This window comes from Taudactylus pleione, unplaced genomic scaffold (assembly GCF_031769625.1).
Source record: "Taudactylus pleione unplaced genomic scaffold, aTauple2 ptg000575l, whole genome shotgun sequence".
In the NCBI taxonomy this organism is placed as follows: domain Eukaryota; kingdom Metazoa; phylum Chordata; class Amphibia; order Anura; family Myobatrachidae; genus Taudactylus; species Taudactylus pleione.
This window is the reverse complement of record NW_028284977.1, coordinates 2,092,549-2,106,422: the sequence shown is the minus strand read 5'-3', so window position 1 is coordinate 2,106,422 and position 13,874 is coordinate 2,092,549. Positions and strand designations below refer to the sequence as shown.

General features: G+C 47.5%; 1 protein-coding gene across 1 annotated transcript in view; it reads right to left on the bottom strand.

Moving 5' to 3' along the window:
- The window catches only part of LOC148481536 (extracellular calcium-sensing receptor-like), a 45,597-nt gene extending 33,376 nt beyond the window's left edge, over positions 1-12,221 (bottom strand). Inside the window, exons 1-3 of the mRNA XM_088453294.1 lie at positions 12,108-12,221; positions 7,788-7,990; positions 5,653-5,944 (exon numbers count right to left, since the gene is read on the bottom strand). Coding sequence (XP_088309420.1) covers positions 5,653-5,944; positions 7,788-7,990; positions 12,108-12,221 — 609 coding nt within the window. The remainder of the gene's footprint in view (positions 1-5,652; positions 5,945-7,787; positions 7,991-12,107) is intronic.
- Between the last annotated feature and the right edge of the window lie 1,653 nt (positions 12,222-13,874).

Here is a 13,874-nt window from a genome sequence, read left to right as displayed (position 1 = left end):
CTAACTCTGCCTGACTACTGAGTCACCTTTGTTGCTGTACCCTGAGCTACTACAGGAGTTTCCTACAGTATCAACCCACTGGTACTGTAAAGTATGGTAGCTTGCTATGTTAAGGTTCACGGTCATTTTGCAGTTTGCTGTGTTAGACGCTGATTTGTGTAGCGAGGTTTCAATGCATATACGGTACCTTTTTTTTTTTGCTTGGCGGACATCTTAGTTTCAGTCGCAAAATTGATGTATTTATCGTCCCGCTGCCTCGGTATGCCCCGTCCTTCACCCATCCCCGTAGACGCTTATTTGTGTATGGACAAACTATCACACACACAACGATTGTTCCCTAGCCTCCCGCTGCTCCTCATAGTCTCCCGTGAGTGACCGTCCTGTACCCACAGCCATCTTGTTTTGCTCGGTGGCCATCTTAGTTTCAGTCACAATATTGCTGTGTTTAACGTCCCGCTGCCTCGGTATGCCCCATCCTTCACCCATCCCTGTAGACATTTATTTGTGTATGGAGTAACTATCACACACAACGATCATTCCCTAGCCTCCCGCTGCCCCTCATAGTGTTGTGTTTATTGTCCTGTTTCTCTCCTTCATAAGGTAGATGCATATTTGCATATTTAGAGGCATACTGTATGAAAGCTTGATGTGAGATTAAATTGGGAAATATATATCACTAATTAGCTCAAAGCTATCATTTATTAAACACAGCCTGCAAAATTAAATTTACTAGCTGATTATACTGTACAGTACAGTTTATACCGGTGTACACATGTTACGGCTGATGTACAGTAAGAATGTAATACCCCCTGTGTTTTTTAAGATACTGAACATTAAATTATGTACTGTATGCTGTACTCAGTCTGTATACTCAGCAACAGTACTGTAACGTATTTCTTTTGTTCTCTCCACAGATTTTGTCGTCAAACATGGCAAAAATCAGCAAAGCCATCAGCAAGATAATTGCAAGCATGAAAAAAGAACACAAAACAACACGACAGATCCAGGCCTGGCTGAAAGAGTGTGGTGTTCTTCTTAGTTTACAGACTGTGCGCTATCATGCATTTGAGAGAACGCTTGTTCACAGTTTCTGAACTATGGAACAGATTCAGAGCTGGACGCTTTGACAGAGTGCTCGCTCTGAATCAGGGCCATCCTTCTTCATTTTTAGAGTGGCCTCCTGGCCGCTCGTATAGCTGTGGGTGACCACCCACAGCTATAGCGAGCGGCCAGGAAGATGATCACGATGGTCAAGACCATCGCGACCATCAGGCTTGCAATGAGACCCTTGTGGTAGCGTCTCATTGCCGCAAGCCCTGGAGTGCTTTTGGCTCTGTCAGAGCCAATGGCACTCCCACTGACATCACTTGTGATGTCAGTGGGGCTGGCCTCAGATGGTAGGAATTTGCATGGGAATGCCTCCGTCTGGGCAGCCACGCCCACCAAAGGGGGTGTGCTGTCACTCACCATCGACAGCACGCCCCCTTTGGTACATGACCCAGAGCGACGGCTTGCCCATCGCTATCCAGGTCTCATGCATGAGCACGACAGAGCAGGCTCTGGCATGCACATGCACACTGGGCCAACATCGATCCGCTTGTGAGTGCTCAACACTCACGAGCGGGTCTGAATCAGGCCCTATGTGTTCTAAACCCCCAGGAAATGTCTGTGTCTGCTTGATTAGAGTTTGGGCTTTGAGTCAAAGCTGGATAATGGGTCCTGGGGCTGAGGATGTGGGAGAGAAGGGAGGGCTCCATCCAGAAGGCCGGTTCAGATGTTGAGGCCTTCAGCCAGAGAGCAGGCTAAATAATGTCTGCAGCTGTGAGAGGCTCATATAAGCTGTGTCATAGTTTGGCTGAGTGTCTCATACCTGGGAGAGCAAACAGTCACACTGTGATGTACTAATAGTAAGTACTGTGCATATGCCTATGTTTGTGGTGAGGGCAGTAGGTCCTACCACTTTGAGAGAGGGAATTTATTGTTTAGTTAGTGCCCAGATGGGCTAGGATTTATTTGTATGATTTCCATTTTTATACAGCACAATAAAAACTAGCTGCAGATAGCTTGCACAAAAACCCTGGACTGCTGTGCTGACTCCTGGTGGCTGTGTGTTTGGAGGTGTCCATATACCCCATGAGAGGGATCTCCTACCCTGATCATATTACAACACTATATAAGACACAAATTATCCAGTGGTGAGAATATTGTATCAATATATCCTTTCATTGGAGTCAGAGTACATGGAGACAATGTCATATTTACATTTCAATTAGAGCTAAAAGAGGCTCTCATCAGCATAAATGTACAATTAGTTTATCATAGAAAATACATCAGGTACCACAAAATGGAATCAGTGTTCTCAGTATAGGGGGTATATTTACTAAAGTGCAGTTTTTTAGAAGTGGAGATGTTTCCCATAGCAACCAATCAGATTCTACTTGACATTATCTAGCACCTACACCTACACCTATGAGCTTGGTTTGTGTGTATCTTCTTGAAGATCAAGGATTGAACTGCTGTAACATCTGTATGCTGACCCCTTTAAAGCTGAGGGAAGAGTCTTTTTTAAGACTATTGAGCAACAAACCTCTTTGCCTTTTACAATGACTGCATCTGAGTCCTGCGACAACAGAATTGTGCAAAACGCTATTCCGTTCTTTGGCTGGTCTGGATTGAGTCAGGTGCCTGCAAGCTCAAGCTCTCTGCCAGCTACTGTGCAGAGCCTGGTGCAATGGGAGGGATCAGGAGGTATCAGCTGACACTAATCAAAAGATGTGGCCACAGCTTTTCGACGCATATGCAGCAGAAGTGGTTCCAGGTGCCAGCAGTAGGAGCCTGATTGAAGTGGTTCCAAATGCCAATGGTAAAGTTTGCTGGTGGCAGCATCGTTACATGCCCACTGAACCATTGGCAGAGTTGGCGACAGGAGGTTACTGATGGTAAGCAGGAATCCAGGGTAGATCAAACATAATCTGATTGGTGTCACGTTAAGGTCATCCAGTCATAGCATACATATGTATTGTTTGTCTTCAGAGAACATTTCATGTGTATACATCTCTGGTATACAGCTGTACTGGCTCTGGTGACAGTTAGGGCCAGACTGGGACTAAAAATAGGCCCTGGCATTTACAACATACAGACTGCATTCTTTGCTGAATCAGGCCCTAAATGAGATAAATAGTGAGCACGACCTTCACAATTCATTTGTTTTTTCTGTGCACTGTGATACAAGCACTGGTAAAGTGCAAAATTACAAATATGTTTGTTCACAGTTTCTGACCTATGTGTTCTAAACCACCAGGAAATGTCTGTGTCTGCTTGATTAGTGTTTGGGCTTTAAGTCAAAGCTGAATAATGGGTCCTGGGGGTGTGGATGTGAGAGAGAAGAGAGGGCTCCATCCACAAGGCCAGTTCAGGTGTTGATGCCTTTAGCCTGAGAGCAGGCTAATTAATGACTGCAGCTGTGAGAGGCTCATATAAGCTGTGACATGGTTTGGCTGAGTGTCCCATACCTGGGAGAGCAAACAGTCACACTGTTGTACTAATAGTAAGTACTGTGCATATGCCTATGTTTGTGGTGAGGGCAGTAGGCCCTACCACTTTGAGAAAGGGAATTTATAGTTTAGTTAGTGCCCAGATGGTCAAGGATTTATTTGTATGATTTCCCTTTTTATACTGCACAATAAAAACTACCTGCAGATACCTTGCATGAAAACCCTGGACTAATGTGCTGACTCATGGCTGCTGTGCATTTGGATGTGTCCATATTCCCCAGGAGAGGGACCTCCTACCCTGATCATATTACAACACTATACAAGATACAATTTGTCCAGTGCTGAGAATATTGTATCAATATATCCTTTCATTGGAGTCAGAGGACATGGAGACAATATCATATTTACATTTCAATTAGAGCTAAAAGAGGCTCTCATCAGCATAAATACAATTAGTTTATCATAGAGAACACATCAGGTACCACATAATGGAATCAATGTTCTCAGTATAGGGGGTATATTTACTAAGGTGCAGTTTTTTTGAAGTGGAGATGTTGGCCATAGCAACCAATCAGATTCTACTTAACATTTATCTAGCACCTTATAGACAATGTTGCCTACTCGCTTCATAAACAAAAATACACAGTTTAATCAAAGTTAGTTAAAATAAAAACACTGTAGCAGATTATTTGAATATACTGTATGTTGCCCAATAACACGCCCCTATATAGTCTGTAGTCAGGACAGTTCGCTATTGTAGCTAGATGACACCATATGCTTAATGCCAGAGATACAGTATGTCCATAGACTAAACATATAACAAAGAGTTCATACACATTAATAGTTATAATAGTGTTTTACTTTAGAAGGTTTTCCTATTGAGTTATATAATTCTTCATATATGGGATAATAATAGAGCAAAGTTCTGTATATTGAGCTCGTAAAATATGATTGGTACCAATGTTAGTTAATGTCTCCAATGTGTGTAGGTGATGAATAGTACATACTTGTGGCCGTGACATTCTACCAGGGCCGTAGCTAGGGTAGTGTGGTTGGTGCCATTGCACAGGGCACCACAGGTCAGGGGGCACTGTTTGGGCATGTAAATTTTCTGTTTATTATCATTCTCACTTGTAGCTTCCTCTTATTTCATCCCCAGCATCTCCTGGCCTCCTCTATCTCTTCCCTGGCCCTTCCCCATGAAGCCATGGCCCTTTTTTGGGTGCATTATGTCCCTTTGAAAAATGAGGGGGGCGCCAATGCTCTTTCTGGCACAGGGCACCAAAAAGTCTAGTTACGGCTCTGCATTCTACTGTGTCCTCTCTTCCATCTTCTTTCCCCCTGACCTCCTTTAGTAGATGATAAAGAAGTACTATGACTGCCAGCACTAATACTGAGCTGCTTCTGCTCTTCTATCAACTGATCCAAGATTGGTTTTATGTTACACACTATGACAGGTGTAAGGTTAATGTATCTGGGCTTAGTATAAGTGATTGTAGTACAATGAGACAGGGAAATGAGAGACTGTTACCTTTACCATGTAGTTAAAGACTGGAGATTTTTGTGGACACTGCTTAAGGATTTTCGCCATGCAGATGGTGGGCACACATCATCCCACCCCCACTAAGTACTAAGGGTACAAGCAAAAATGTGCCAGAATCCTGTGGTCAGGGCATCCTAACCAGGACTTTAGATGGGTTTAGCTGTTTTACATGGTAAAAACAGGTCTAATAAGGTGTGAAGAGGGCGATGATTAATGAGTGCCCAGAACGATTAAATTGCAAAACAGGGTGCTCATTAATGATTGCTGACCATGCAACAATAGAGTCGCCCCCTTTGTCCAAATGGTGCCCTGATAACATCCTAATGGCAATTTTCTTAGCGCTGCTACTGTGAGATACAAGCTTGGCAGGAAGACCTGAGCCTGGAAAACAGAACCGCACATGTGTAATTATTACTGGCTTGTTGTCTGTGATATTTGCTGTATTTATTTCCATGTAATATGTAAGTCCATTGCACAGACTATTTCATCTACTATACTCGTGGTTATATCTCTGAGTGCCTACAATAACTATAAGCTGTTCTAGTGTAGATTTCCAGTTACCCATGCTGGCAATGTGTGTCTCTGTGTATAGTGAGAGTACTGGGAGCCACTTACCTGTGGGTACCGGTACAGACTCAGTAACTGGGCCATCGCATGACTTGTATGGAAACCAGAATCACCGACAAATCCGGCTACTTCCCCGTGTTCCCTACAGGAATAATTAGGAGCCTCCTTCCTTTCTCCAGACAATATCTGCAGGACATAGCTTAAGGATTTCTTTGGATCCCCACAAGTGTTATATATGTGATAGCCCAGAGTAACATTGGGGAGAAGGTCGGGGTCCTTGTTAATTTCATCAACAGCAAAGATAAATGCCAGGATGCTCCTGTACTCTTCAATGTTAATGCTGGAAAATTGTTAGAATATTAGCAATGATGTAATTCCATTATATTATATCTTATACCCAATTTTGAACTAATGCAATAAATAAAACTCTATAATTATCAGAACCAACCAGGAGTTTTCCTTTAGCTAGCACATGGGACAAAGCATTTAGCAAGTAGTGCGGTGAGGTAAATGGCTGGGGAGGCACTAGCAGTGATGTGCGGTGAGGTAAATGGCTGGGGAGGCACTGGCAGTGACGTATGGTGAGGTAAATAGCTGGGGAGGCACTGGCAGTGACGTGTGGTGAGGTAAATGGCTGGGGAGGCACTGGTAGTGACGAGCAGTGAGGTAAATGGCTGGGGAAGCACTGGCTAGTATCAGAACCAGATGTACAGATACATATATGTGAACATTGTACAAAGGTGAAGCAGTATAAAGTGCTGGAAATCTGTGGAGTTTTGATCAGGGATGTGCAGAAAAGGTAGATAAGGGAGTCAGTGCCTCACCTTCCATACACTTTTTACTCCAGAGTTTTGACTATAAAAATTATTAGAATAATACAAAGAAGATATTTATAATGTTTTTTTTTAAATGTTAAAGAATAAAAACTGTGGAGTATACCATAGCACTGCCTCACCTGACCGCACATCACTGGCACTTAGCACTGCCTCACCTGACCGCACATCACTGGTACTTAGCACTGCCTCACCTGACCGCACATCACTGGCACTTAGCACTGCCTCACCTGACCGCACATCACTGGCACTTAGCACTGCCTCACCTGACCGCAGATCACTGGCACTTAGCACTACCTCACCTAACCGCACATCACTGGCACTTAGCTCTGCCTCACCTGAACGCACATCACTGGCACTTAGCTCTGCCTCACCTGACCGCACATCACTGGCACTTAACTCTGCCTCACCTGACTGCACATCACTGGCACTTAACTCTGCCTCACCTGACTGCACATCACTTGCACTCAGCACTGCCTTAGCTGCCGCACCTGACAGCACATTACTGGCATTTAGCTCTGCGTCACCTATATCACCTGACCGCACATCACTGGCACTTATCTCAGCCTCACCTACCTCACCTGACCGCACATCACTGGCACTTAGCACTGCTTCAGCTGCTTTGCCTGACTGCATGTTAATGGCACTTTGCTCTGCCTCACCTGCCTCACCTGACCACACATCAATGGCACTTAGCACTGCTTCACCTGACCGCACATCACTGGCACTTAATACTGCTCAACATACTGCACATCACTGGCACTTAGCACTGCCTGACCTGACCACTCATCACTGGCACTTAGCACTGCCTCACCTGACCACACATCACTGGCACTTAGCAATTCCTCACCTGACCGCACATCACTGGCACTTAGCACTGCCTCAATTGTCTGCATATCTCTTGCAATTAGCACTGCCTCACCTGCCTCACCTGACCGCACATCACTGGCACATAGCACAGCCTCAGCTGCCTTGTCTGACCACACATTACTTTCACTTAACTCTGCCTCACCTGACCGCATAACACTGGCACTTAGCTATGACATACCTGACCACACCTCTGTGGCACTAAGCACTGCCTCACCTGACCGCATATCACTCGCAATATACACTACTTTACCTGACTGCACATCACTGGCACTTAGTTCTGCCTCACCTGCTTCACCTGACCACTCATCACTGGCACTTAGCACTACCTCACCTGACTGCACATCACTGGCACTTAGCACTACCTCACCTGACTGCACATCACTGGCACTTAGTACTGCCTCACCTGACCGCACATCACTGGCATTTAGCTCTGCCTCACCAGCCCGCACATCACTGGCACTTAGTACTGCCTCACCTGACCGCACATCACTGGCACTTAGCTCTGCCTCACCTGAAGGCACATTACTTGGACTTAGCACTTCCTCACCTGCGTCACCTGACTGCACATCTTTGGCACTTAGCACTGCCTCACCTGCGTCACCTGACTGAACATCACTGGCACTTAGCACTTCCTCACCTGCCTCACCTAACCACAAATCACTGGCACTTAGCTCTGCCATAACCTGACCTCACAAAACATTCACTTACATCTTACTCACCTGCCTTACCTGAGCACACATCACTGGCACTTAGCGCTGTCTCACCTGAAGGCACATTACTTGCAATTAGCAGTACCTCACCTGCCTCACTTGAACGCACATCACTGCCACTTAGTGCTACCTCACCTGACCGCACATGACAGGCACTTAGCAATGCCTCACCTGCCTCACTTGACCGCACATCTCTTTCACTTAGCTCTGCCACGCCTGCCTCAGCTGACTGCACATCACTGGCACTTAGCACTGCCTTAGTTGCCTCGCCTGACTACACATTACTGTCATTTAGCTCTGCATCACCTATCTCACCGGACCGCACATCACTGGCACTTAGCACTGCCTCACTTGACTACACAACATTGGCAGTTAGCACTGCCTCACCTAACTGCACATCCCTTGCTATTAGCACTGCCTCACCTGTCCACACATCATTGACACTTAGCACTGCCTCACCTGACCGCACTTTAAAAACACTTAGCACTGCCTCACTTGACCACACATCACTGGCACTTAGCACTGCCTAACCTGCCTCACCTGACCACACATCACTGGCACTTAGCACTACCTCAATTGACCGCATATCTCTTGCACTTAGCACTGCCTCACCTAACCACACATAACTGGAACTTAGCACTGCCTCACCTCACTCACATGATGACACATCACTGGCACTTAGCACTGCCAAATCTAACCACACATCACTGGCACATAGCCCTGGCTCAGCTGCCTCACCTAACTGCACAACTCTAGCACATAGCTCTGCCTTAACTGACCACACATCACTGGCACTTAGCACTGCCTCTCCTGACCGCATATCACTGGCACTAAACACTGCCTCTCCTGACTGCATATCACTGGTACTCAGCACTGCCTCACCTGACTGCACATCACTGGCACTAAGCACTGCCTCACCTGCATTGCCTGACCACACATCACTGGCACTTGGCACTGCCTCACCTGACTGTACATCACTGGCACATAGCACTGCGTTACCTGACCGCACATCACGTGCACTCAGCACTGCCTCACCTACCTTACCTTACCACACATCACTGGCACTTAGCACTGACTAACTTGACCAAACATTACTTGCACTTAGCACTGCCTCACCTGACCGCACATCACTTTCACTTGTCTCTGCCTCACCAGCCTCACCTGACCACACATCACTACACTTAGCACTGCCTTAGCTGCCTTACCTGACAAATTACTGTCATTTAGCTCTGCATTACCTATCTCACCTGACCGCACATCAATGGCACTTAGCACTGCCTCACTTGACTACAAAACATTGGCACTTAACACTGCCTCACCTGACTGCACATCACTTATTCTTAGCAGCCCCTCACCTGTCTCACCTGACCACACATCACTGTCACTTTGCACTGCCTCACCTGACCACACATTACTTGTACTTAGCACTGCCTCACCTGACCGTACATAACTTGCACTTGGCTCTGTCTCACCTGCCTCACCTGACCACACATCACTGGCACTTAGCACTGCCTTCCCTGACCGCACATCACTTGCACTTAGCTCTGCATCACCTGCCTCACCTAACCTCACATCACTGGCACTAAGCACTGCTTCAGTTGCCTCGCCTGACCGCATATCAATGGCACTTAGCTCTGCGTGACCTGACCACATATCACTGTCACTTACTGTAGCACTGCCTCACTTGACTGCACATCACTGGCACTTAGCAGTGCCCACCTAAATGCACATCACTGGCACATAGCACTGCCTCACCATTCTCACCTGCCTGCACTTCACTGGCAATTAGCACTGCCTCAAATTCCTCACCTGACCACACATCACTTGCACTTAGCCCTGCCATTAGCTGACAGCTCAACACTGGCACTTAGCTCTGCCTCAACTGCCTCACCTGACTGCACATCTCAGGTACTTAGCACTGACTCACTTGACCACACAATACTTGCACTTAGCACTGCCTCACCTGAGCACATAAAACACTTTATCTTATCTCTGCCTCACCTGACTACAAATCACTGGCAATTAGCACTGCCTCACCTGACAGCACATCACTGGCACTTAGCACTGCCTCACCTGAACACACATCATTGGCAATTAGCACTGCCTCACCTGCCTCACTTTACCAAACATCACTTAGCACTGCCTCACCTGAACACACATTACTGGCACTTAGCACTGCCTCACCTAACCACACATAACAAATACATAGCACTGCCTCACCTCACTCACATGAACACACATCACCTGACTGCACATCACTGGCAGTTAGTACTGTCTCACCTGACCGCATATCACTGGCACTAAACACTGCCTCACCTGACCGCATATCACTGGTACATAGCACTGCCTCACCTGCGTTGCCTGACTGCACATAACTGGTACTAAGCACTGCCTCACCTGCAACGCCTGACCACACATCACTGGCACTTAGCACTGCCTCATCTGCCTCTACTTACCACACATAACTAGCACTTAGCACTACCTCACCTGACCACACATCCCTGGCACTTAGCACTGAATCACCTGACCACACATCACTTGCACTTAGCACTGCCTCACCAGACCACACATCACTGGCACTTAGCTCTGTCATAACCTGACCGCACAACACTGGTACTTAGCTCTGCCTCACCTGCCTCACCTGACTGCACATCACTGGCACTTAGCACTGACTTAACTGACTGCACATCAATGGCACTTAGCACTGCCTCACCTGACCACACATCACTGGCACTTAGCACTGCCTCATCTGCCTCACTTCCTTGCACATCACTGCCAATTAGCACTGGCTCACCTGCCTCACTTGATACCACATCACAGGAACATAGCACTGCCTCAATTGACCACACATCACTTGCTCTTAGCTCTGCCTCACCTGACCAAACATAACTGGTACTCAGCACTGCCTCACTTCACTCATGTGACCACAAATCTCTGGCACTTAGCACTGCCTCACCGGACAGCACATCACTGGCAATTAGCACTGCCTAACCTGATCGCACATCATTGGTATTTAGCACTGGCTCAGCTGCCTCGTCCGACGGCACATCAATGGCACTTAGCTCTGCCTCAATTGACCACACATGACTGTGAAACTTAGCACTGCCTCACCTGCCTCACCTGACCGCACATCGCTTGCACATAGCACTGCCTCACTTGACTACACAACATTGGCACTTAGCACTGCCTCACCAGACTGCACATCACTTGCTCTTAGTACTGCCTCACCTGCCTCACCTAACCGCACATCACTGGCACTTAGCACTGCTTCAGCTGCCTCACCTGACCACACATCACTGGCACTTAGCACTGCCTCACCTGACTGCACATCACTGGCACTTAGCACTGCCTCACCTAACTGCACATCACGGGCACTTAGCACTGCCACACCTTTCTCACCTGCCTGCACATCACTGGCACTTAGCTCTGCCATAACCTGACCACACAACACTGGCACTCAGCACTGCCTCACCTCACTCTCATCACCACACATCACTGACACTTAGCACTGGCTCAGTTGCCTCATCTGACTCCACATCACTGGCACTTAGCTCTGCCTCACCTGACTGCACAACACTGGCACTTAGCTCTGCCTTACCTACCTCACCTGACCAAACAGCACTGGCACTTAGCACTGACTCACTTGACCACACAATACTGGCACTTAGCATTGAATCACTTGACCACACAATACTGGCACTTAGCACTGCCTCACCAGACCACATAAATCAGTTTCTCTTATCTCTGCCTCACCTGCCTCACCTGACCACACATCACTGGCACTTAGCACTGCCTTAGCTGCCTCACCTGACTGCACATCACTGGCTCTTAGCACTGCCTCACCTGACCACACCTCACTGGCACATAGCAATGCCTCACCTTACCACACATCACTGGCACTTAGCACTTCCTCACCTGAACACACATCATTGGCACTTAGTACTGCCTCACCTGCCTCACTTTACCAAACATCACTTAGCACTGCCTCAATTGACTGCATATCACTTGCACTTAGCATTAACTCACCTGCCTCACCAAACCACACATAACTAGAACTTCGCACTGCCTCACCTCACTCACATGAACATACATCACTGGCACTTAGCACTGCCTCAACTTTCTCACATGACTGCACATCACTGGCAATTACCACTGCCTCAACTGTCTCAGCTGACTGCACATCAATGGCACTTAGCTCTGCCATAACCTGACCGCACAACTCTGGCACTTAGCTATGCCTCACCTGCCTCACCTGACTGCACATCACTGGCACTTAGCTCTGCCTCACCTTTCTCACATGACTGCACATCACTGGCAATTACCACTGCCTCAACTGTCTCAACTGACTGCACATCAATGGCTCTTAGCATTGCCTCACATGACTGCACATCACTGGCACTTAGCACTACCTCACCTGAGTGCACATCACTGGCACTTAGCACTGCCTCACCTTTCTCACATGACTGCACATCACTGGCAATTAGAACTGCCTCAACTGTCTCAACTGACTGCACATCAATGGCACTTAGCTCTGCAATAACCTGACCACACAACACTGGCACTTAGCTCTGCCTCACTTGCCTCACCTGACCGCACATCACTGGCACTTAGCACTGCCTCACCTGACTGCACATCACTGGCACTTAGCTCTGGCTCACCTGACCGCACATAACTTGCAATTGGCTCTGTCTCACTGCCTCATCTGACCACACATCACTGGCACTTTGCACTGCCTCAGCTGACCACATATCACTTTCACTTAGTTCTGCATCACTTGCCTCATCTAACCGCACATCACTGGCACTTAGCACTGCCTCACCTGACTACACATCACTGGCACTTAGCACTGCCTCACCTGACTACACATCACTGGCACTTAGCACTGCCTCACCTTTCCCACCTGACTGCACATCACTGGCAAAAAGCTCTGCCTCAACTGTCTCATCTCTCTGCACATCACTGGCACTTAGCACTGCCTCACCTGACAGCACATCACTTGCACTTAGCTCTGTCATAACCTGACCACACAAAACTGGCACATATCTCTGCCTCACTTGCCTCAACTGAACGCACATTACTGGCACTTAGCAATGCCACACCTGACCACACATCTCTGGCACAGAACTTCCTCACCTAAATGCACATCACTTGCACTTAGCACTGCCTCACCTCACTCACGTGACCACACTTCACTGGCACTTAGCACTGCCTCACCTGACTGCACATCACTAGCACTTAGCACATCCTCACCAGACTGCACATCACTGGCACTTAGCTCTGCCTCACCTGACCACACATCAAATTCACTTATTAAGGCCTCCCCTGAAAGTATATCACAGGTACTTAGCATTGCCTCTCTTGCATCGTCTAAATGCACATCACTGGCACTTAGCTCTGCCTCACCTGACCACACATCACTGGTACTTAACACTGCCACACCTGACTGCACATCACTGGCACTTAGCACTGCCTCACCTGACCACACATAACTTGCAATTGGCTCTGTCTCACCTGACCACACATCACTGGCACTTTGCACTGCCTCACATTTCTCACCTGATTGCACATCACTGGCACTTAGCACTGCCTCACCTGACCGCAAATAACTTGCAATTGGCTCTGTCTCACCTGCCTCACCTGACCACACATCACTGGCACTTTGCACTGCCTCACCTGACCACATATTACTTTCACTTAGCTCTGCTTCACCTCCCTCACCTGACCGCACATCAATGGCACTTAGCACTGACTCAACTGACTGTACTTCAATGGCACTTAGCACTGCCTCACCTGACCACACATCACTGGCACTTAGCTATGCAATAACATGACTGCACAAATCTGGCACTTAGCTCTG